Source organism: Puntigrus tetrazona, chromosome 7 (assembly GCF_018831695.1).
Source record: "Puntigrus tetrazona isolate hp1 chromosome 7, ASM1883169v1, whole genome shotgun sequence".
NCBI classification, from domain to species: domain Eukaryota; kingdom Metazoa; phylum Chordata; class Actinopteri; order Cypriniformes; family Cyprinidae; genus Puntigrus; species Puntigrus tetrazona.
The window spans coordinates 11,778,261-11,802,645 of NC_056705.1; the positions used below are offsets into that span (position 1 = coordinate 11,778,261).

The following is a 24,385-nucleotide window of genomic DNA, read 5'->3' on the forward strand; positions in this document are numbered from 1 at the left end:
TTAACTCTTCTGAAACGTACCTGTTTTGCTTGTTGTCTGTGTAGTCGGCTACCTTTTTAGAGTCATCATTGTGTTCATGGAATGAATACAAATATTAAAGTCACCTTTCAATATCCCACTCATCCGTGTCCATGATAAATGCAGTGATTTATAATTTATCCAAAACAAGGTGTCTTAGAAGGCATAATAATGTTGTTGTCTGCATGTCAGGAGCACCTCCGTAATACTTAAAAATGTTGTCTAGGTAGGCAGATTACTTGTTGTTCTGTAAAAACAAAAGAAGATAGGCTTTAATAAGAAGGCGGCAAATATCTGCCACAGTTTTTCAGCTTGAATCCATGCTGAAATACCTCTCACAGAAATCTGAACCCTGTATAAGCCTGTCTATCCTTAATCTATTCACCCATTAGACTAAATCAACGGTCTCTGTTCTCCACTCTTTCTCTGACTCGCGTGAATCTTAAATAATCATTGTGTTCATGAAGCGTCATGTTAAGTCATTCCAATATCCCACTCACCCCCAGACCACCCGTTCATGCACTGACCTGTTACGAGTCTCTTCTTTAAGGGGCGGAAAGATGTTTGCCAGAGACAGTTAAGCCATAAACTGGCCCCTGCGGAAAGGTGTAAAAATGACACAGTAACCCAGTATTACCCAACTGTGCCTTTTGTGACACCCGAAACCAAATACAGGCTAAAAGCCATGTACGGTCTCCTAAGAATAAAAAATATGATACAGTATGTTTACCACGCACAGGGGACTGAACTCTGTGACTCTGAAACGTGAGTGCTGTAAAAGTCCCAGAGGGATTGTGGGAAGAGGTTTGAGAGAGGACTTGATCCACACACACAGGAAATAAAGAAGATACATTTCATATCCTCTGCCTCTGGCAAAAGTGATCTATCTATCTATCTATTATTGGTGACACGATACACAGATGTCACGGTTCGATACGGGGAAAAAACAACAACTGCTATGCTCAGTTTCTTTTCATTTATAAGGATACAACTGAAGTTATCATGTTGGCATGCACACACAGACACACACTGGTTCTAGCATTGCTAACAAAGCTTATAATTTACATAATAAATAGTTTAGCATTCAGATACGCTACATTGCAAATATCAATGGATCAGATATCAAAGTTCAGAATCGGCGCATGGCCACTGGGTACGAATACATGTATTGTGCCAGGCCTAGCATCAATATATCTGTCAATATATCTATCTGTCTGTCTTTTAAATATCTTTGAGTACCAAAAATATCGGATAAATGAAATGAAAATGCTTTATTGGCCACATATGCTTGCTTAGAATTGCTAGAAAAAAGTTATGCTTACATTCAAATTAAATAGTGATCGAAAATGGTGATCATTCAGTACCATAGTGTATTTTAAGACACAGTGAACCTTGATACCATGTTTTTGTTGTTGTTTGCATAGGGCCATAACAGACATAATGAGAGACATAATGAATTTCTCTTTCCCGTAATCGTCCGTCCTGTCTTTCTCTCTCTCTCTCTCTCTCAAACACACGTTACTGTGTTTTGGTTTTCTGGGTGGTCCTGAGCTGAGTTTATATGCGTCGCTGCTCTTTCATTCTCACATCTATAACCCCGCCCACATCACGTTCAGGGCTGCTGGGGCACGGTGAGGAAGTGCCAGGGACCCGTGGGTGGACTGTGTTTGGGCTGCTGTCTGTGGTTTGTTTGGGAAATGATTTGAAGTCACACCCTGAGCTCGCAGTCACGATCTGTGTTACTGATGTTGTTATTACCTCTGATGAGTCACTTCTTGTCAGGGCAGGTGAAAGTTTAATTAGAGGTTTCAGCTGTTAGACACAGTGTGTGGGTTGATGCTTTTGTCTGTGTTTGTTTGTCTGTGTAGGTTAGCTGGGGGTTAACGTTGCATTTAGTTGTTTTAAAAAGTGAGCGTTCATAAACTGGTTCGTGTACTTTAAAATCTACTACTTCCGATAGGTATTCATTTTATTGCTAAAATACACTTTTAACTGATGTGCTTACATTGTTTTTTATTTATTTTTTGCTTAGCAACAGTCTGTTGCATCCTAACGTTTCTTAATTACTGTACTTTCTTGTTTTTTCCCTTTAGTTCATGGATCATCCCTCTCGCTGGTGTCCAGCACCTCTTCTGTCTATTCAACGGTGAGTTTTTTTTGTGTGTGTGTGTGTGTGTGTTTTAAAATCATACGTTTTTAAATAAAATACACCATTGTCAGTTACAATCGTACTATCCCATCGCGAAAACAAAGACTTTCTATAGTAAATGCTATTATTATAAGGAAATAACAAAGCTATTATCAAATTGGTGACTGTGTATGATTTCATTTGTCTTATGATGTATGATTTAAATGTACATTTCCGAATAAAAATTAATTCGCATGTGATTGGCACCCTTCATAGAGACCAGTTTGATATTAACCCAAACATGACAGCATTTTACTGACATTAAAGACATTCAAAGGATTTTTTTTTACATCTATATCTTTTATATCTGAACGATCTATATATGAATCTCTCTCTCTAGATAGGTAGATAGATAGCTAAATAGCTTTATTATAATGCATTTGATTATAGGTAAGTGTACAAGTGTAAGTTTCAGGCAGTGATTATATAGGATAAATGAAGTGTGCCACACCTCCAGATGGGCGGCTCTACTTACCTGCAGAGGTTTTTTAACAACAGTCTCTCTCTGGTACACGTGTAGTGAGTCTTCAGTTCAAATGAGGTTGACTTCTGCAAGAGAGGAGGTAGCTGGTTACATACTTAGTAGATGTAGTAGAGGTTTGTTTAGAAAGGATCACATTTTCTGAAGTATAAAGAGGGGAAAATCATGATGATGGCGACTCTGTCTGTGGGGAGAGCTGTGACTTCTTGGGGATTCACGGTAGGAACCTTAGTTTTTAGATTACTCCTATTCTGTATTCGTGTTTTTTTAATGTGACATGTTATTGCTATTCATTCATTCTTGGTTATGTACCATAAATGAAGTATGTGGTGACTTTGACTCTGCGGTCTGTATGAAGTTGGAGGCTGTAAGGTGTGTTTGTTTGTGTATGTGGGAAACAGATGTCATGCAGAAACACAGCGTCTCTTAGACAGAAACTTGAAATACTCTGCGGTGCTTTTGAAAGTACAGATGCATTCTGTACCGCAGTGTACTGAACGTTCATCAAAAGCCATATGTAATAGCGCGGTAATCTTTGGTCTCAGAGATAACAAAAGCTCAGAGATTTCAAGCAAATCTCTTCTGGTCGGAGTTGCATTGACAGAGTCTGTATGCTCAAACACATTTACAAAAAGCAAGATTTAATTAAAACGAAACCAGTTAGACGCCGCCGGGGTTGTCCCACGTGTCATACGATGCTGTGACGGACAGACAATGCTGCTATTTTAATACCACTGTCAGTCTATCTGTAGGACAGGTGTCAACGGTAAAGAAAATCATTAGAGTAGGTGTCATTACATGCGTGTTTGCCAGACAACGTACAAAGAGCCCTAGTATGCTATTGTTGTCTAGAACAAGCATGCTTATTCACCTGAAGGTTTCAAAATCAGGATTTAAAATCCAGAAATAAACAAGTTTTAAGATTTTGAAAGAAGAAATGTTTAATAGTAATATTTTAATATTCTAGATCACTATTCAAATAAGCTAATTTGCTAATTTTGTGCAAAAAGTCATGTGTTATTTGTTCCCCGGAATCTGCAATCACACAAACTTTATTTTTGTTTATAAAAATTATGTTTTTCGATATGTTGTAACATTACAACATTTTTAGTAGGAAGTGCTCTCATACCTTAATATTTAAACCAAGCTTTTTACATGCGTCTCTGTGTCGCTATCATAAAAGTGATGCTAGGTGATTCCCATTGTCTAGTTACCAACTTCGGCGTCACTACCAACACTCAGTCATATTCAAATGTTTCCAACTTCCTGTTTGTCTGCTGGAGTACCAGTAGAGCTGAGCTCATAAATCACAGGAAAAGGAAAAGTCCCGCTTCAGAGCTTTAGGGTTGCCACTCTCTTCACTTTCAGGTGTGCATTGCTCTCTGGTGTTCGTTTTATACCCTCGGGAGAGAAAGCAGCTCATTTTTCAACTCTTAAACAAGAAAAGCTGTGCAAATACGCTGTTTAAACGTGCCGCTAACTACTCCTGTCTTTCTATTTTAACAGACGGAGGAGAAATCACAGTCAGAGGTGAGGACATGTTTTTCCTTTCGCAAAAACAACACACACACACACGGCCCCCCCGCATACCTGTGAACCGCGCGGCCGTGTTTATTCACCACCATTGACCTGTTGTGAACACAAACTGTGGGCGGATTCACGGTCGGCTTTCATTTCGCCGCACATCTCTGTGATCTTCACATCCACCTGTGAAACACACCTCTGTTCTGTACATACACCTGCAAACTCTTTCCTCCCTTTGATACCAAATCACAAAGTTCTCTTTCCACGACACACCTGGACTCCCTTGTGCGCGCCTCCTTTTCCTCTTCTTTTCATCTGTGTTTTTTCTTCCTCTTTTCAACCCGTTTCTCTTCTGCATTTCTTCTCTAGATCCGCAAGCTGCGTCGCGAACTGGACGCCTCTCAGGAAAAGGTGTCCGCCCTGACAACGCAACTCAGTGCTAATGTAGGTGGACACAGATACACAGCTCTTTATTCTTTTATTATATCTGCAGGGCATAATTAATTCACAATTCAGTATCTAGTGTCGGTTGTCATCCCGCGGCATCTTATAAATGGTGCTTTCGTAATCCCAGTGACGCCTGTGTGGGTTGTGTGTTTGATTAATGCCAGCGTTGATCATGACCTCATTGGAGTTTCCATTTGTCGTTATATTATCATACAATAGCACTACGTCTTAAGCAATACCGGCTATTGTTAAAAATGTTCCTACACTAAACGTACTTACCCATGCACAGCAGTTAAACCTGTTTTTTGAGATCACTCTACTGTGTAATATGGTTGCAGATATGGGAAATAAAGTCATAATTATGCACAGTTAGAATAAAAAATATGTAGCATTTGCAAAAAATAGTCACAGTTTTGAGGTATCAAGTTGAAATAATTCCAAAAAAGTGAAATATTATTTTATATTGTGAGATACGAGATTATAATTGTGAAAAAATTTAGTGAATAAATAGAAGTTGTCAGAAAAGCATTCAAACTTTATGTAAACCTTTGGAAAAAGTAAACATTTTGAGGCATGAAGTTCACAATTATAGTTAAGTAGTTCAGTAGATCTTATTGTTTAAGTCAATTTGTGAGATAACGTTATATTTGTGGAAAAATAAAGTATTGTTTAAAAGTCAGTTATCAGAGGAAATCACAGTTTCGATATCTAAAATTATATTTCTTGATATATTGTTCGGTGCAACATTTATTAGAAATACTGTTTTAATAATGTTAAGGTTTATAATTCACATTTTATGAGAAAAAAAAAGTAACATACAACAGAAAAAGTCACACCTTTGAGAAATAAAGTCGCAGTTGAAAAATAAAGACTGGGGGCCACTGTCTAATTATAAAATATAGCATACCAGACTAAATTATAATACGTGAGACTAATTCAAGTCAGAACAGATCCATGTCATTTCCACCAGAGAAATGGTCTGCTTGATTTGATGATTTATGGCTACAGACAAAGGGGAGTACAGACCATGTTCAGTGTTTTTGATATGTCCTTCTAAAGATAAATGTGTGTGTAAATCATAAAGATAAGTCTCATGCCTAAGGCAAAGAAATCCTGTCTTGTATGTACAAACATTTTTGCTGCATTGTTTAATTCTTCCATTTCAAGCTTGTGCGTAATGGTTTCTGACGTAACATAGTACACCATGAACTTGTTCAAAACAGTGTACATTTTTGACTTGCGTTGAATGATGTGAAGGATTATTTATGTGCGCAAGACTTACACAGAACACTGTTTCGATTTAATGATTATATTTAGTACGTAGACAAAACACTTTGTCAGGGCCCTTGAGATGGCAGTAAAACATGTCAAGGCCCCAGGCAGCCTTTCTGCTTAGTCTGTCTCAGATATCAGTGTTAGGTGGAGCTTCGCTGCTTCTTAATATATCGCTGTAGTTTAGTTATCAGAACCTGAGCTATCTATGGAACAGAAGAAGACTGTTAGTGATGTTTGTTCTGACGGGACTGGTCCTCTGATCTGGCTCCCTATGAACCGCTACCCTTCCCATGGGTGCCCAGAGAAACACGCTCCCTCTCAGAAAGAAAAATATAGACAGGGAGGCTTCACGGAGACAAATGACAGCTCCCAAGACCCTCTTGGATGCGAGGTGAGCCAACGACCCAGAAGAAAATTGTACGCTTAGTGGTTGCTTTTTCATTTAGCAGCTTGGAAAATTCTGCTTTGATTCCAATATTCGCTTTAAAATATCTCAGGATAGACAAAACGGGAATTAATTAGACAATATTGGTATGTATAAATATTTTAAGTTCTGGAAATTGGGTCAAGCATTTGATAGGAAACGTTTGAGTTTATGTTTAAAATCGTTTTATTTCAAACTGTGTTATCTGAGCACAACTCAAGACGTTGTTGAGATCCCTTTTGAAATTTTAGAGGATGCATTTGCAAATAATCACGTTGTATGAAAATTAAGAGAATTAATGAGTCTCCATTCAGTCTCCATTTATTTGCCATTGAGGGCCGGGAGAGAGAGCTGAAACTCTTCCATCAATGTTTAAGAGATCGTTTGTGACTGTTTTCATTCTTAAAGGGAAGATTAGATTCAGAAGGAAAGCCGAACTGTAACGAAAGGGTAAATTAAGTTTGTGTTGCCGCATGCAGGTCTGGGACACGGGCCAAAGTTTAGATTGAACGTCTAAGTGTTTGTTTAAAGGTGTAGAGAGTGTTTAGTGCATTTTAAGCTTTGCTGCTTCAGTTGAACATTTCAATAACCAGGCAGCTCCACTTTGACTTAATCACAATTCTGAGGTATAAAATGAGCAGTCATGAGAAAAAAAAGCTCATTTTAGACAGTCACAACTGTTAGACAAGTGTTTCTGCTTCTGTCGAACATTTCAATAACCAGGCTTCTCCCACACAGGTCGTGCAGTTCATGCGGCTTTGAACATTTGACGTTTGTGACCGTTCTTATCATCTCAAGGAGAAAGCTTTGCTAAGACGTTTAATTTAACCACCCTGAAGGCAGATTGCACAATGTCTGTGTATTATGTGAATAGTTTTTACCGGTGTAGCTATGATGCGTGCATGCAAAAAACATCATTTTGAACTGCAATGAACCCTCTTTCCTCATATCAACCGTTCTCCTCCACAGGCCCACCTGGTGGCAGCGTTTGAGCAGAGTTTGGGCAACATGACCATCCGACTCAAGAGCCTCACCATGACGGCAGAACAGAAAGTAAATATCAACCCGCTTGCTTTTGAATTCGTCACACTTGTTCATTAATAAACGGAATACGATTTTGTAGATGCAGTTTCAATAAATATATATATTTGTGTGTTAGGACTCTGAGCTGAACGAGTTGAGGAAAACCATTGAGCTCCTAAAGAAGCAAAATGCAGTGGCTCAGGCGGCCATCAACGGCGTCATCAATACTCCAGAACTCACCTGCAAAAGTGAGCGCTCAGGTGAGGAAAAAAATTTAGCGTTTTGTTATCTATCATTTCGTTTAATGTCAATAATTAAATAAAATTCATTCTGTGTAAGTTTGATGTGTTTTGATGTATTGCTCTGTATTGCTTAGTTTTAACACTAAATGGCACACCTGACGGATGGGGTTTTGGTTCCTTGCCGCTGTCGCCTCTGGCTTGCTTTGTTTGGGACACTTAACTTCTAGTGATTATCATTGAATTGATTACAGAGACCGTCTCTGCATTTAATAACAAATTGTTCACTCTCGTCATTATACATCCCTGTCATTGTATTCTTCTGCTTTATACTGTACAGTGCTTTGATGCAACCTGTGTTGTTAAAAGCGCTGTATAAATAAAAATGATTGATTGATTGACCTGATGTCAACCAGAATCTCTGTCTGTTTATCAGGTAATAATGGTTCAGCCCTCGGAGCGCAGCCGGACCTGCGCATGCGCAGACAGCACTCATCTGACAGCGTCTCCAGCATCACCAGCGCCACCAGCCACTCCAGCCTGGGCTCCAACATGGACAACCCCGACTCCAGCAGCAAGAAGAAGAAGAAGAACTGGGTGAGTGCACAACAACATTTAAAAAAAAAAAAAATCAGATAAATCATAATAAACATGTTGTTCCAAACCGAGTTTCTTTTTTCTGCTAAATAAACATAATTTGAAGAATGTTGGTTACGGAGCAGTTTCCAGTCCCCTGCTATACTGTAAAAGTCAATGAGGACCACCAAGAGTTTGGCTACCAATATTGTTCAAAATATGTGTTTTTATATTCAACAGAAGAAATGTACAGGGTTGGAACTATTTGAGGATGAGTAAATGATAAATCAAATAATTGACCACATTTTTTTGGATGAACTGTCCCTTTGAAGAAATACTCAACCACTGCAAACCTGTGTTTCTCCATTCTGTGTTTTTATCTGTGTTTAACGTTTGTCTTATATGTTTTTGTCTGAAGTTGCTAAAACTTTAAATACTACTAACCAACATCTAGTGTGAAAGTAAACTAAATTATACTTTTCCTGAAAACAATTCCTGCCTTATATGTAGAGGAAGACAGTTTAACATACAGTTTAATTTATAATAATTAACTTCCTTTTTTGCTGTATAATGCTCTCTGTAGCTGGTGACCTGTGCTGGAGGCGACGTGTCAGATGATGAATATGAATATGAATATGTATGTTAAATAATAAGGACAGTAGTTACCCTTTTATGTTTAGACAAGCGTAATGTTGATAGGCTAGCAGTACTTGCTGATTTACTGTAAGCACACCACTGTTCTGAAGTTTAAGATCAGCTTGCTTGTTTTTGAAATGATTTATTAATTCTGTTCCACAAGGATGCATTGATCAAAAGTAACACGAAAGACATTTACAATGCTAAACAATATAATTCAAATAAATGGCTTGCACGAAAATTTCAACACTGATAATGAGAAAAAAAAATCTTTTGCACGAAATCAGCGTATTAGAATGATTTCTGAAGGATCATGTGCCCCTGAAGACTAAACTAATGATGCTTAAAAATGTGATTTTCCATCACAGTAATAAATGATTATATGTTCAAACAGAAAAACAAATAATATTTCATAGTATTGCTCGTTTTGATTAAATGCATGCAGCCTTGGCTAATGTATGAGACTTCTTTCAAACTTTTGAACAGTAGTGGACACCAGCAGTTTGAGTTTTCTGTCTATATTCAGTGTGTTTTGTTATTTTTTCAAACAGTTATTTTTAGACTGAATTTAGTTATTTAAATTGGTTGTTTCGTTTTGTATTGTGCATTACTGTTGTGTAAAAAAAGGCCATGTTGGCCCCGTAGTCCAGTTGGTCATCCAGTGTTTAGGACAATGGTAAATAGCTTAATTAGGTCCCTATTCCTGCAGTTGATTCGTTTTTGTGTGTGCTTTGGTCCTTGGTTTGTCTTAGTCTTAAGGAGTCTTTAAGTGTAATTTAACAAGACTAGTAGTAGTCGTTGTAGACAGCTTGTGCTTCAGACGCCTGTGCAGGACACAAACACACACGGCTGAATGTGCTTCTCTGTGTCTCTCTCTCTGTTTTTCGCTGTGCCGTCGCTTCATATGGCAGGTGTATGAGGTAAGAGTGTGTGTTCAGAGAATCCTGCTCACCTGTCTTTGGTTAACCCAGCATCACCACTAACCACTAACCCTGCTAACCCTTAGATGTATTGCTCCTCAGCCCGCTGTCTTTCTCTCCCCTGCTCTGTCCTTCCAATGCCCTTATTCCTCCTTTTTTTAAAAAAACGTCTTTAAGTGATTTATGCATTTATGCAATTAGACTGACATTCGATTTAGTGTGTAGATGTACACAGGACAGCAAAGAAAAAAGAAATGGGATCATGAGTTCTTGATATTTCGATTCTTGATTAAAAATTCTATGAAGTACTTGATTTTGAACTTTCTGATTGTAAACAACTTTACTAGTTTTTATGAATTCAAATGAATCTTATTTGTTTTGTTCTTATTTTTTTTTAACTTGCTTATCAGCTTTGTGATTATAAACTGCATTTTTATTATTATTATTATTTTTAAAAATATACTTTTTATTATGTAAAATTTTATTCTAAACTTTATAAACATTTAAAAAATATATTTTACATTCATTGATAATTGTGATTACGCTCCTCATATTTAGATATTTTATGCTGTTTGTTTTTATTTTGATTTTAATTCCTTTTTTTATTATTTTATTTTTATTATATTATTTTATTCCGTTTTTCTTAAACATTTGCAAAGAAAAATGCTGTTGTGTTGTAAAAAGTTAAAAATAACTGTCAAAATGACAAAGTAAGTGTTCAGCACTTTTAAATCTGTTTTATCTTCAATCTGTGATATGAATGATGCTCAGCCTATCTTCTTTGCTGTTTTACTCCCCTGTCTGCGCTGTATTGGTTCTATTCACATATTTAAGTGCTGCCTCGTCATTTTTGAGAAACTCTCAGCTTCAAAATCTTCTCTCTGTTCCCTGTGTTGTCTTTGCAGCTGCGGAGCTCCTTCAAACAGGCCTTCAGTAAGAAAAAATCTCCCAAATCGGCTTCGTCCCACTCAGACATCGAGGAGATGACAGATTCCTCTCTCCCTTCCTCTCCCAAACTCCCTCACAACGGCACCGGCACCTCACTGCTGCTCCGCAACACACACTCCAGCTCAATGTGAGTGTGTTTGTGTTATATAGCCTCATATCATTTTTAATTTTTGAAATAAAATATAAATATCAGATTAAAACTTGAAATCAAATTACAGTCGTTGTCTCGGCAACTGACTCGGCAAATAAATTTAATATAAAATGTAAATATAAGCAAAGCAGTATTATAATATAGGCACAGATATTATTGGGAAATTTGGATTTACTAGGATGTTATGTTAAAGTGCCCCTGTTATGGGTAATGAAAGGTTCATATTTTGGCATATTTCACAACAGGTTAAAATGCATGAAGGGGCAAAAAACACTTTCATTGTTTTGTAATATGCATTGTTTGGGATTCATTTTAAAAATGACATTGTCAATGATTCAAAGTTGCCTCTTTCTTTTGAGACACAATAACTTTATACGTGGTGCACTTTCAAACGTAAAACTTTGAAGATGCTTTCATGATGGCCCAAAAGCATTTCACTACATGTCGTACTACGTATGTCTGTGTATGTGACAAATAAAATTTGAATTTGAATTTGATTTCACTTATAGCTGTGTTACACGCTGCATGAAAGATCTTCTATAAAAATCCATACATCTAAGCATCTAAAGGCTCTACATATGTGTTGCCATGTAGACTGTCAGACTGTTTGGATGGGGAGGCGGAGACTGTCATGCAGCTGCGTAACGAGCTGCGAGAGAAGGAGATGAAGTTGACAGACATTCGACTGGAAGCCCTAAGCTCCGCCCACCAGCTGGACCAGCTCCGAGAGGCTATGAACCGCATGCAGGTGTGAGACTGACCTTCACGTTACCGTCTTGCAATCAGATTTAGTGGAGCGATTGCCTAAGCGGCTTCCTTTTGCAACAGCGCTTTTTACTATTTCTCTTTGTAGAAAAAAGAAATGTTACTTATTTTATTCCCGTGCGGGTGGTCCGATAGGTGGAGATCGAGAAGTTAAAGTCGGAAAATGATCGTCTTAAGTTGGAAAGCCAAGCCAGTGGGAGCAGGGCGTCCTCTCAAGTGTCCGTCTATAACCCGACCCCGACCCCAACGCCTGGCCTGTCTCAACACAGCCTCAACCTCACGGAGTCCACCAGCTTCGGTATGAGCAGATCCTATTTTTGTGTTATTGAGCTTGTTTTGCAGCTGTACGCGAGAAAAAAAAAATCACAAAAGCACATTACAGATCTAGTCCGTCTTCTTTTAGACATGCTGTTGGACGACTCTGGTGGAGACGGAAGTTCTCGTAAAGAGAGCAGACACGTGAAAATAGTTGTCAGTCTTCAAGAGAACGTCATGTGGAAAGAGGTCAGTTCTCTCGCCTTTTTTTTTTTTTGCAGGATCATTTTTTTTAAATGCCCCATTTGAGGGGGTTTTGTTTCAATGGTGTGTCTTCTGTCTCCCACAGGACTGCAGGACTCGAGACTTCCTGATTGGCTGCATTGGTGTCAGTGGAAAAACCAAGTGGGATGTTCTGGACGGAGTTGTTCGGCGCTTGTTTAAGGTAAATTAATTAACATGCATTGCTGTAATCATTTGTTGATGATGAATTGTGGTTCAATGAACTATTTTATGGGCACTTAATCTGTTGTGAAGACTCGACAAAGTAAAAATTGCATTCTTCAAGGTGTTTTTCAAAATAAACCGCATTTTTATCATTAAAATCAGAAGTAAATGAGCAAACAAAATACTACCATAATGACTCTAATAATATCATCTTACATATTTCACAAATAAAATAAGTATATTTTTTTAAAAAAAATACATGAACAAGATTTTTTTGTGCTTGGAGAAAATATTATTAACTGTTACAAAAATATCAAAAATATTGAGGGGGAGACTTAACGCACACACAGGTTGCCAGATTGTCGATACCAACAGGAATGAGCGCGCATGATGATGAATGAAAAGAAATACGCTGTATTTTCTGTGAACTGGCAACCTACTTTTCAAAGGACAATTACTGACTAGAATTGTTTTTCAGATAAACATGTATGTTAACTTAACACCGTCCTAAATATCTGCAAACATATTGTAATGTTTTTATGCTTCAGTGGAGTCACAAACGTACATACAGCACCTTCGGTTGTTTTGAAAATATCAAAAATATGATGGAAAAATAATTGCTAATTATTTTAGGGATGTATTTTGACCTGGATCTTTTTGACAGATTTGTGTGATTTAGCCAAACACATCCACATTTATGTTTATGAGACTTTATGTTTAGAATTTCACTAAATGCAGCCGCCCAGATTGTTTTGTCAAGAATTAGTTGGATTGATTATGCGATTGCGTCTCTGTAGGAGTACATCAGGCATGTTGATCCGGTCAGTCATCTGGGTCTGGGCTCAGACAGTGTGGAGGGTTATCGTATCGGAGATGTGATCCGATCCAGCGGAGCAGACACACCTGAGCTTCTGCCCTGTGGATACCTGGTGGGAGAGAATGACACAATCAACATCTCGCTGAAAGGTTCACGAAACGAAAAGCTTTATTCATTCGCTTTGTTAAGACTGTTTCGTGTTTCAGTAGTTGTTAACACTGTCTCTCTTTCAGATGTGAACTCTCAGGCTGAGGATTCTCTGGTCTTCGAGACGCTGATCCCCAAACCCATGCTCCAGCGCTACGTGTCTTTGCTCCAGGAGCATCGCAGGATCATCCTTTCGGGCCCCAGCGGCACTGGAAAGTCCTATCTTGCCCACAGACTGGCAGAGCATCTGGCGCTGCGAGAGGGCAAGCTGCCCAATGAGAGCAACGTCGTCACCTTCAACGTTGACCATAAATCCAGCAAGGTGAGAATTGATGTCTTTTCCTTGGTTTGTTGTTGTACCAGTTATAATTGATTAAACTGTCAAAATAGAAAGGAAAATTCTTTGGTGACCCTGGAAGAAGGGTCGATTTTCTGTACATTAGAAAGTATAGACGTGAATATGTGTTTTCTAGGAGTTGCGCCAGTACTTAGCAAATGTAGTGGAGCAGTGCAGGTCTGAAGGACAGGAGACTGAAGCCCCTCTGGTGCTCATTCTGGACAACCTCCATCACATCAGCTCACTGGGAGAGATCTTCAACGGCTTGCTTAACTGCAAATACCAGCGCTGGTGAGCCTACCTTTTCTAATTGTTTATTAAATAGAAATTTTCAACATTGACGCAGCATATTAGCATGTCTGCCTATTAGAATGATTTATGAAGGATCATGTGACACTGAAGACTTCAAGTAACGATGCTGAAAAGTCAGTTTTGCCACCACAGGAATAAATTACTTTTAGAATGTACTTTCAACTTTTACATTTTCACTGTATTTTGTGGCATTTTTTCAGTTTTAATGCTTTCAAAAGCATTAAAACTGTTTGAACGGTTAAAATGTTAAATTGTATTTTAAAAAAACAATGAAAACGGCAATAATAAGTGTGCGTACGATTAATGGTTTTATTTTGTCTGTGTATTTGCAGCCCGTATATAATCGGCACAATGAGTCAGGCAACATCTTCTTCTCCAAACCTGCAACTTCATCATAACTTCAGGTACAAAACTGCTCTTTTGTCTTGAATTACCCCTAAAACAATAAATGCCTAGGCCTTAATGGAGAAACTGCTATAGAGCGACCTACAGATGGCGTCATTGTGCTGGTGTGTGTGTGTGTGTGTGTGTGTGTGTGTGTGTTTTACACATATATATATATATATATATATATATATATATATATATATATATATATATATATATATCAGTCAGTATTTTTCGGGGTCTTTTTCTTTAAAACACTTCTTTTATCTATTCTATCTGCTTTATTGTTTATTTAAATAAATATTTTAGTTTTTTCTAACAAATCGTTCTATGTTTATTGCGTTAGACTAAGACTTGTCATAGCGCTCGCATGCAGTTGCTCTTTTGTTGGATTCGATTGCTTTTATTGTCTTCAATTATAAGTCGCTTTGGATAAAAGCATCTGCTAAATGACTAAAATGAAATAATTTAATGTATGTATAAGTTATATGTATATATGTATATGTAAGTTCCCTTTTTTGTCTTTCTGTGAAGTGCTAACATGAGCGTCGTGTGATTTCCGTCCCACAGATGGGTGTTGTGTGCTAATCACATGGAACCGGTGAAAGGTTTCCTGGGCCGGTTTCTGAGGAGGAAGCTGATCGAGACGGAGATCGGCAGCAGAATGCGTAACCCAGAGCTGGTGAAGATCATAGACTGGATCCCTCAGGTCTGGCACCACCTCAACCGCTTCCTGGAGGCCCACAGCTCCTCTGACGTGACCATCGGTACGGAGATAAAACCCAAACATAACAGAGTCGCTACTTTGCTCCGCAAGAGCTAAATGTGAGTCCCGTGTCTCCTCATCCAGGTCCACGTTTGTTCCTGTCGTGTCCGATGGATGTGGACGGTTCTCGCGTTTGGTTTACTGACCTGTGGAACTACTCCATCATCCCTTACATGCTGGAGGCTGTAAGAGAAGGCTTGCAGGTAACGTTCGCCCTCTTTTTTTTAGTAAAGTCTACCTTCTGCCTTTTTCACAGTTTATTGATTGTCTGTTCGTTTGTGCTCGTTCAGCTGTACGGCCGCAGAGCTGCATGGGAGGATCCGGCGCTGTGGGTTCTGGAGACCTTTCCATGGGCAGCTTCTCATCAGCACCCTGATTGGCCAGCTTTGCTGCAGCTCCGCCCAGAGGACGTGGGCTTCGATGGGTACTCCGCCTCCAGAGAGGGCCTTAACAAACAGAGCACTCAGAGTGACAGCGATGCCGACCCGCTGGTGAGAAACAAAGAGAAACAAAGTTTAGCGTAGCTTAGGTTTTTTTGATTCTTACAGTGTATGGTTTTCTGACAGACATTTCTAAAGTTACGAGAAAGCATAGCCATCTTTCATACTTTATGACCTGTTGTCGTCTCTGAAAATGAAAGGTGTCTTTAGATCATGGTGCTAGCATATTTCACTTTGCTTGGTTTTTGCTATCGTTGAGTAACAGCTTCTCGTCTGATTTTGGGTCTGCATTAGCACTTTGTGTCATCAAAACTTTCGGACAGAAGCAAAACTAGAAATCCAGGTATTAACAAGCAGTTATTGGTGAATCGGCCCATCGATCATTTAAAATAGTTTTTAGAAGAAGGAGTAGTGTAAATATAGTATAGATATTCAATATGATCAGCATTATTTATAAATATTGCTTAATTGCTATAAACTACAAAAAAAGGTTGGGGACATAATAAAGAGAATTTGTCCTGGAAAATCATAATATAAGATATGGCTGAAAATAATTCACACATAATTTATGCAATTTTTGTAAGATGAATACTCGATTTGTTTTATTCTACCATGCCATGTTGAGATTATATGACCTAATGAATGAAACTTAGTACTTCAGTACTTGCGTTCAGTCTACATTTACATACATTTGTCATCTAAAATGTATACTTTATTTTCTTTCAGCTTCATTATTATTATATTTATTTCACTCACTCAAAATAACGAAAATGACCAGTTACATTACATCACATTTCTTATGACAAACAAATTAATAAATGTTGACAATTCTGGAATTTGGGGACTTTGTGTGTTAGAAAAGATCATTTGTAAAGAGCAAAATTCACATAAATTTGGCACAATGTATATTCATAAATATGCACTGTATAAATGCATATTTTATATATTTGTATATAAAACGTTTAATTCTTAATTCAAATTTTAGATTTAGTAATGTCTTATGATTCAAATATGACTTTTTTTTAAACGTGTGTTATGTCATCAAGCCTAATTGTTATTTCGTGTGTTTTTTGAACAGATGAACATGCTCCTGCGTCTGAAAGAGGCGGCCAGCTGCTCCAGCCCGCAGAGCTACGACAGCGACTCCAATAGTAACAGTCACCATGACGATATCCTGGACTCTTCACTGGAGTCCACACTATGATCCAGCCTGATCCGTAACGCCATTCAGCTCACATCCACGGGTGCTGGTCACCCGCTTCATATATACAAATATATAGAGAGAGAAATATATACGCGCCAAAACTCAACGGTACTTCAGTGTGATTTTTTTTTTTCGTTTGCTTTGTTTTTTTCAAAATCAGAAGAAAGTGCTTTGTCCCAATTTTTACCTCAAAAGTTAAAGTACGGTCACATCAGCGAAATGTTACGCACAAAAGTGTCAGCAATAAATGGATTTGTGAAACAGATCTCACAGACGTCTGCTGTGAAGTCTGCATGGATACATTTTCAGCCAATTCACGAGGGACTGAATTTCACCTCCAGAAATTCGGCGAACGTGACCGCGCTTTAACTGTTGGAGAAACTTTCGCACACAATGCAATGCTCGTTTGCTTGCCCTCTACTGGTGAAACGGAGGAGTTACGTCTTAAACCCGAGACCGACATCTTGGCGTCAGCGTCTCGTTCCTCGACACGCCGCTGTCATCACATCGACTTTCCCTCTAACGATGTAATAATGACTTGCTCGTGACTTTACAAAACCAGCTCGATCGGATGCTGACCATGAATCGTGTTAAATAAGGATACGGATGAAATAGCATGGTGCTACGCTTACGATTTTGGATTTATTTATTGTGATGATTGGAAAAAATACCTCGATCGCCATCTGGGACGTGCTTTTGTTTGCCTTTCCTTTTTTTTAACCACCCGTTCCTTAACTGCTGACCGCATGTTCCCCGTGTTCTACTGTAGCACAAAGCCTGGCTATCTATTTTTTACGCTAGATCACGCTCTGTTTTCGGTGCTGAATAGAATCTGGTGCCTTACTCCATTTTGTAAAGAAAAAAACGGCACTATGTTTTATACTTCTGAAAAAATGCTGATTTTATTAACTACGGGGCTCTGCGCTAGTCCTTTGAATTTGCCTGAAGTAAACAGCCTCGCAGTCCACCCTATCATATCAGAAGTACAAAATGTGCGGTTTAGAAAAGAGGAAGTGGTTGAAGAGAGCGGCAGGGCGACACATTTTTTTTTTAAGTAGAGCTAAAGGGACATTTTACTTTCAGACACGTGTGGGGGAAAAAGATCACGTGAAATGCATATGATCGCCACCGGCACGGGTCATCTTGAGCGGTAAGGCCTCGCTTGGTGCTTAAAGACCGTCTCAACACATCTTGGCAAAAGCACAGTGAGAAAATGTTCATAATTTGGTGCATGAGTATACCTCATTGACCATTTTGGCCTTTTTCCGTGTACATATCTTGCATTCAATGTGAAAGAGTAAGTCATTGGATTGATAATATACTGTATTTGCTGCTTTGGAACGCAAGGATGCTTCTGGAGGTTTTGTACATAAAATTTTATCTTTGATTCTCTATAAAGGAACATTATTCGGATGGACGGTGGGGTTTCCTTGCATGGGAAAGCATAGTATATGGGGCTCTTCGGTGTTTATGTTGTTTGACGCTGCAGGGTTTAGTTACACCGCCGCTTCCATTTCACTCCAGCGTATGATTCCTGTCGGTCATCGTTCCTATGCAACATCATCGTGGATTTCAAATGGAAGCCAAATATCGTAGCTCTGTACTGCTGTCAGCACTGCCAATGCATTGTGTGGGCACTGTGTATATAGTCTGTGAATAATTTTAGGATGTGCCTAATATTCATTTTCTTTGATGGATTATGACGATAACTCATTTTAAGCACAAATGTTGTATGCGATTGCTGTAACCGAAAATGGAGGGCTATAACCGAATGGATTTCACGTCGCTGAATGTGTACATCATTTCTGGCTGTAAAATACTCATGTAAATATTTGACTACCCTGCAGGCTGCATTTTGATGAATAATCGTTTTTTCTAGCCGTTTATAACAGTGCTTGGAAATATGGAATATTTTGTGTACAGTGTCTTTTTCATCTTAACAGTCTCGCGGACGGTCTGTGAAACGCAAGCAGCCCATGAAGATTTACTGATCACCTTACCGGTTTTAAATTATTTGTAATTCAATAAAACTAATAATTATTTATTAATTGTTTATTTGTTTGCTTTCGTGACTTCCTGCAAGCACAATGATTAAAAAAAAACACACACACACACACACACACACACACAAAATATACCCGCAGCATTGTAATATCAACCTGTTTCATTCAGTCATAGCATGAAAAAGAGCACGGTAAAAAGAGCATTACAGTAAAACACAATTAATTAATGATTTTAACTATTTAAAACACTATTCTAACATATGCATATTGATTAAAATTGGATTCTCATGCCTATAAGAAAGATTCAGTGTTTCAAACCTAAGCATGTACAATAAAATAAGCATTATTTGGTGAACACCTTTTACAGAGCAGTCTACCTTTTCTTGAAACTTACAACAGCAACAGCAAATAAACAACACAGACTAGAGTACATGAATTAGTCATATTTGCAAGAGTTTATATGAGCTTGGGGATCGTTCTAATAAAGACCAGAAATAATAATAATGGTTTTTCATTTTAAACAACTTCAGTACTGTGAAATAAAACACGCCAAAAATGAAGCTGCAAGTACTAACCAATCGCATAATTCTACAAAGCAGGTTAATGTATTATATCTCATAAAGAGTGAAACAGAAGATGCAGCTTCAGTTAATGGTGATGGAATGATGTGATGAAGTCAAAATGTCCTTCGATCCAGACTTGTTAATCTTTGCTAGATCGCTTTCTTTGTTTTGCATATTTAGCTATTCCATACCACTCAGGTGTGCCTGTCGGTTTTCTTTCCAGACCGTTTTCTCCTAGAAAGAACTGCCAGAGACATTTCTGAGCATATGGGAATCTGATAGGGTCTACCAAATAGCGTCTCTGTTTAAGTGTGTTTACCCAATAGGGTTCGTCAACAAACATGAGGTAATTCAGAGGAGCCCGATCAGAAAACACTTCCTTAACCAATTTAAAAAAATTCAAATACAACTTTTTCCCTTCTTCTTCCAGAAAGGCGAACGCTGTGTTATTGATTTTGCCATCGCACGTCATCCTTACTCCTTTAAATTCTGGGTCAAAATGTTTGCTTTTATCGCAGCTGGGTAAATACCAGATCATTTCTTTACCCCTGAGATCCATTTTCTGAATTGCGAGTTTCAGCGCGGTTAAGCGAGGCTCGCTATAGTCCTTGTAGTTTTCGGTATTCAGAAACCACCCTTCGAAGTTTAATCGGTGGGCGATGTCCACTAGTTTCTGTAGGTTCTCCAGTTTTGCCAGTTCTTCCAAGTCTTTCACGTCTCCCCCCTCGTAGAGAGTAGGCAAGAAAACGGTGCCGAATATGGCGACCCCGCTCCTGTGTGCCTCATCAATCCAGGCCGGATCCGGGGCGAGCACTGCTCCTTCAAGACGCGAGCCACCGAAGAAGACGAACTCTCTGATATACTGCCAGTAATCAAATCTTATCCTCGTTTCCTCTGTTACGACCTGAGGAACTCTTTCACAGGTTGGCCTCGCTCTGAATATCAAAGTGAAGTCTCTGTGTGTGCTTTCATGCTCTTCTCTTGACCACTCATAAGCAAAGCCTTCTGTCTGAAGGGGTTCCGTTGAAGGACGCAAGTAATCATCAGAAAAAGCCTGTCCTTCAGAATAATCTCTCAGTTCCGGGAAGTCGTTGTCGGCGTCCTCGGGTTTGTTCAAAAACCAAGTGTATGTTTTGAGATCGGTTGTTCTTTTTTCCTCTAGAGCGGGCATCTCATCGTAAAGCACCTCTAGGGCTACTTTATCCGGGATTTCTTCCAGTTGGTATTTTGAATTGGGTGGAATACGAGGCCAGTAGAGCTGAGCCACAATAAAGTATGGGTGAGCAGGAGGCTTGCCGTCTCTGCTCCAGGTATACGCAGGTGTCCCCTGGAATTCACTAGTACAGTTCCCATTTATTTTGGCATCTTGAAGTCGTTTGAGAAGAGCGGGGTCTTCGCTGGCTCTGAAATCACCTTCAAACTCGTGAATGAGACCCCCGATTGTAGTAGTCTTTTTTAACTGTACGACGTAATAGTCCTTCCCGTCGTATTGACCCCGTGCACGAAAAATATACCAGCGGTAACAGGTTGGCCCCATTCTCTCCCACACTGGGAATATGTAATCATCGCTCTCGTCTCCAAATATTACATTTCTCTCTACATAGTTAAACCTGAGACAATCGACTTCAGACAGCAAGTGTGCATCCCACGAATACATACACCCGTCTGGTTTTGGAGGCTCTGTGCCTTGATTAATGCTATCCATAACTTTTTTAGCTATTTTAAAGCCGGTTATATCTATGATTTCTACTGTGAAATGCCGGTTCACGCATCGGATGATCTCTGAGAGCTCGCGGCCGTCACACTTCATGAACTCAGTCGGCGTGCGTCGCTCCCCTTTTAGATATCGAACGGCTTCGCGGAAAGCCTGGAGGGCCTCTTCGTCGGAAACATCGCGATGTTTGTTTCGAAACATGAACGTCTGAGCCGCAAGTAAGACCGCATCGGAGGACAACGCTGAGATGTCACAGTCAGCGTGTGATTTGGCGGCTTTCGTGTAAGTCAGATCTCCTTTCAAAGCTTCGAGCAGCTCGTTTACAATTCGACGCGGAGACGTATAAACAGACTCGTGATAACCGCAATTGTTGGACGCGGGGTGAGATTTCTTGTAGCCAATAACGGCCTGAATTTGTTCCTTTGCGGTACCATGTAAGCTTAAACCGCGAGCGAGCGCGTTCTCATCAAAAAATGTTAGTGATGGACGAAATGTTAGATTCAGCAGGTCAGAGGCACATTGTTTGAGCTCTGAAACCCGGATTTGAGCTTCGGATAATGTCATGTTCGGGTCTAAATACTTCATGACGACAGCCAAGTCCAAGAAAGACACCGGCCCGTCGTTTTCTGCCATGTCTTCTTAATACCAGACCTAATGCTTTCAGAGCAGAACTGGATATTAAAATCCACTTTTGTTTGGTTAAAACTGCGTATGAGCAGCTGCTTGTGTAGTTGGGTTTGAATGTTATTTCAGTCAGGTTTAGACATAAAGTGAGTAGTGACTTACTGCTGCAATCAGGAAAGTGCACAGGCGGTCCTTTTACCTGGGGAAAATAAACAGCAGCTAATAAGAGGAAACTATCCTTTTTAAAATGAGCAAATATAATATAATACTGTTTAAATATAAATAAATAATAATAACACATCCTTTATTAAATATTATACATCACGTGAATCATCAAAAAATAAGCACAAAAATTGTATATTAATATTACTTACCAAAAAGGAGTCTTTTTTATGTTAGAAATATTGACTTGCTTTTAGCCTAAGATATACAGTAGCCTCTATCTGTTTCAGCGAACTCACCGAAATAAATTAATGATATTGTCTTCGCCTTTTTAACTTATTCAGTAGAGTGGGAGGGGAAAGGGTGTGGATTTTTTTCTCAGTATCAACTTATATGCTTTAGTGGTTTTTTTGGGGGGGTTTTTTATGTGCTAAAGGGACATAATGATCTGTAAGAGGCCAAAGCAGAAGTGTAAGGTTACACATCAGTTATTAAAACCTTTCAGCATCAGGAGGAATGTGTAGCGGTTATAAAAACAGACATGTCGGGTCTAGATTTTGAGAACTGCTTGCTTGTTGAACGGGTGCTTCTGGGTTAGTCGAAAAGATGCAGTCTGATAAACAGGCATTTCTCAGGAAAAACTGTCCTCTGGAACTAAAACAGATCTGTGTGAGGTAAATGTCAACATAAAACTGTCACTAATTAAAACCAAAACGTTTGTGGACGAAATGTTAGACTGGAACGACTGGATGCGATGCTTCATGTTTTGTACAAGGTCACTAGAATTTCTTTTCCCAAAGATCAATTTTCTGCCATGACTGCTGCAAAGAAACCTCCTCCTGAGCTCTTTATCAAGCGTTGGCTAGCCTCATGAAAGTGCACGTAAATAGTACGCCAAACATAAACGACAACTCGTGGTATTGATATGCAAAAAAAAAAAAAGGACTTTGGCGTGCATATAACACGACGTTTTCTCCCCCACACCCCTGATCCCACCCACCGCGTAACATATACACGCCAAGTCCATTTTTGCGTATCAGTACTACGAGTTTTCGTTTTTATTCGACGTACTATTTATACGAACTTATTATGTAAAGATAAAATATCTGAAACTGTCATCCGCACCGATTAATCACGCTAAACATTTCGTTTTGTCTATGTGTTTACTTCACTATTTTTGTTTGTTTTCTTGTTATATATATATATATATATATATATATATATATATATATATATATATATATATATATATATATATATATATATAAACGCCAAATACTGCAAATTGGACAGGTAGCTCCGTATAGATCAGTGCTAAAATTATTGAGCAATTAGGTAATTAGGTATTAGGTAAAATCACGCAGTTTTAAATGTGCTTAAGAAAAATATTTATCTCGAAGAATCCAGTGTTTGCAGATAAGCAGGGGCGCGTTATAAAAATAGACATGACGGGTCAGAATTTTGAGAGCTGCTTAATTTTTTCCACCAAACGTGCTTCTAATTAAGCCGGCAAAAAGACTGTTTCGATACAAAAACAGGCGTAAGTGTAGGCGTGTAACGTGACAGCGGAAATGAACAGGCCGAGTAATAAAAAAGAGATAACTGTTATTCGGTTTAGCCAAGCTGGAGGAGAAAAACGAAGCGGTGAAGGTTTATATACACAGACCCCTCTATTGGTGAAATTGAGGAATCGCATCTCGAAATAGGTGTCCTTTTTTAAATGTCTTTTAACTTGAGAACGTTTAAACTTAAGTGCAAATAATGAACACTTATTTATACTGAATGCTGATAAAATTGGACAATTTATTCGTTTTTTTAAGCGTTCAGTCCGTAGGCCAAACCGGAAGACTGTTATCTCGGAAATATCCAAATAATGTTAGTTTTAGAGGTATGGAAACAATAGGGACAATAAGGTCGGTGGTTATCGCTTGAATTCATTCACGTTTTGCTCTAGAATTTAAATGGTCATACCTCAAACGATACTTGTGAAGAAATCCTTCTATACAGTGTGTTTTGCTCCCATTTAGCTTCACGAACAGCCTGTTTGCGTGTCAGTTTGTTGGGCATTAACGAAACGATAACGAAACGATAACGAAACAATGCACGCTACTATTTCCTCAGGCTGTTCAGCAACAAGTATCAGTATATAACAATACTTAAAGGCTATTTCATGCCACAGTTTAGCGAGCGGTTTCAAAGGTTTCGTGGGAAAACGGTTATAAAAAGGCTAACAAAGTTCAGTTTGTTTTAGTGAATCGACTCGTTCCGAAAGTTCATTCAAATAAACTGATTCAGCTCTGTGCGCGCGCGAGTTCTCGCGAGAATTGGTTAGCCTTAGTTCATTATTGTTCTGTTTCACATATATTATATATAAAACGATATAATAGATACGTGTTTTAATGCGTTTGTCTGTTTAATGATGACTTTTTTTTTTAATTGAGATTTAGTTATTAATTAAATAAAGTTTTTGTTTTGAATCAAGAGAAATGTCTTCTATGGCTAACAATAAGTTTGTGCTTTCGGTCACATTGAGGACGCTTATTCTCGTGGTTATTAACAAGTTCTTCAACTAAGCATATTCGAAACAAAGAC

General features: G+C 38.7%; 2 protein-coding genes and 1 long non-coding RNA gene across 11 annotated transcripts in view; 1 reads left to right on the forward strand and 2 right to left on the reverse strand.

Annotated features, from left to right (window-relative positions):
* Positions 1 to 18,775, forward strand: part of nav2a (neuron navigator 2a) — a 171,841-nt gene extending 153,066 nt beyond the window's left edge. For 6 of the 8 annotated variants that reach the window (XM_043243962.1, XM_043243965.1, XM_043243967.1 and 3 more), the window contains 20 exons: positions 2,112 to 2,164; positions 4,194 to 4,217; positions 4,581 to 4,655; positions 7,327 to 7,410; positions 7,517 to 7,640; positions 8,056 to 8,216; positions 9,743 to 9,751; positions 10,657 to 10,826; positions 11,445 to 11,598; positions 11,751 to 11,913; positions 12,019 to 12,119; positions 12,220 to 12,315; positions 13,115 to 13,283; positions 13,368 to 13,603; positions 13,755 to 13,909; positions 14,263 to 14,334; positions 14,888 to 15,084; positions 15,168 to 15,286; positions 15,374 to 15,574; positions 16,602 to 18,775. In XM_043243962.1, the coding sequence (XP_043099897.1) occupies positions 2,112 to 2,164; positions 4,194 to 4,217; positions 4,581 to 4,655; positions 7,327 to 7,410; positions 7,517 to 7,640; positions 8,056 to 8,216; positions 9,743 to 9,751; positions 10,657 to 10,826; positions 11,445 to 11,598; positions 11,751 to 11,913; positions 12,019 to 12,119; positions 12,220 to 12,315; positions 13,115 to 13,283; positions 13,368 to 13,603; positions 13,755 to 13,909; positions 14,263 to 14,334; positions 14,888 to 15,084; positions 15,168 to 15,286; positions 15,374 to 15,574; positions 16,602 to 16,727 (2,489 nt within the window). In that variant the 3' untranslated portion in view covers positions 16,728 to 18,775. The remainder of the gene's footprint in view (positions 1 to 2,111; positions 2,165 to 4,193; positions 4,218 to 4,580; positions 4,656 to 7,326; positions 7,411 to 7,516; positions 7,641 to 8,055; positions 8,217 to 9,742; positions 9,752 to 10,656; positions 10,827 to 11,444; positions 11,599 to 11,750; positions 11,914 to 12,018; positions 12,120 to 12,219; positions 12,316 to 13,114; positions 13,284 to 13,367; positions 13,604 to 13,754; positions 13,910 to 14,262; positions 14,335 to 14,887; positions 15,085 to 15,167; positions 15,287 to 15,373; positions 15,575 to 16,601) is intronic. The other 2 variants (XM_043243963.1, XM_043243969.1) reach the window with 1 other exon arrangement.
* On the reverse strand, positions 130 to 4,572 carry LOC122348491. Its single transcript, XR_006251335.1, has 3 exons — positions 4,278 to 4,572; positions 2,682 to 2,755; positions 130 to 614 (listed from the first exon to the last, which is right to left on the reverse strand). It is a non-coding gene; the product is annotated as an uncharacterized LOC122348491 (long non-coding RNA).
* On the reverse strand, positions 15,435 to 22,637 carry LOC122348489. 2 transcript variants are annotated; one of them, XR_006251333.1, is made up of 3 exons: positions 22,006 to 22,637; positions 21,794 to 21,830; positions 15,435 to 15,571 (listed from the first exon to the last, which is right to left on the reverse strand). XR_006251333.1 is itself a non-coding variant. In XM_043243970.1 (3 exons), exon 3 carries the CDS (start codon positions 21,638 to 21,640, stop codon positions 19,433 to 19,435), a length of 2,208 nt encoding a protein of 735 aa, XP_043099905.1. In that variant the 5' UTR covers positions 21,641 to 21,664; positions 21,794 to 21,830; positions 22,006 to 22,633; the 3' UTR covers positions 18,845 to 19,432. The 2 variants fall into 2 exon arrangements, 1 of the variants encoding a protein (XP_043099905.1); XM_043243970.1 differs by lacking the exon at positions 15,435 to 15,571 and adding an exon at positions 18,845 to 21,664 and having other exon boundaries at positions 22,006 to 22,633.
* Positions 22,638 to 24,385: the final 1,748 nt, after the last annotated feature.

Coding starts and splice junctions, on each gene's coding strand:
- LOC122348489 (XM_043243970.1), bottom strand. CDS start 21,640: ATGGCAGAAAACGACGGGCCGGTGTCTTTCTTGGACTTGGCTGTCGTC.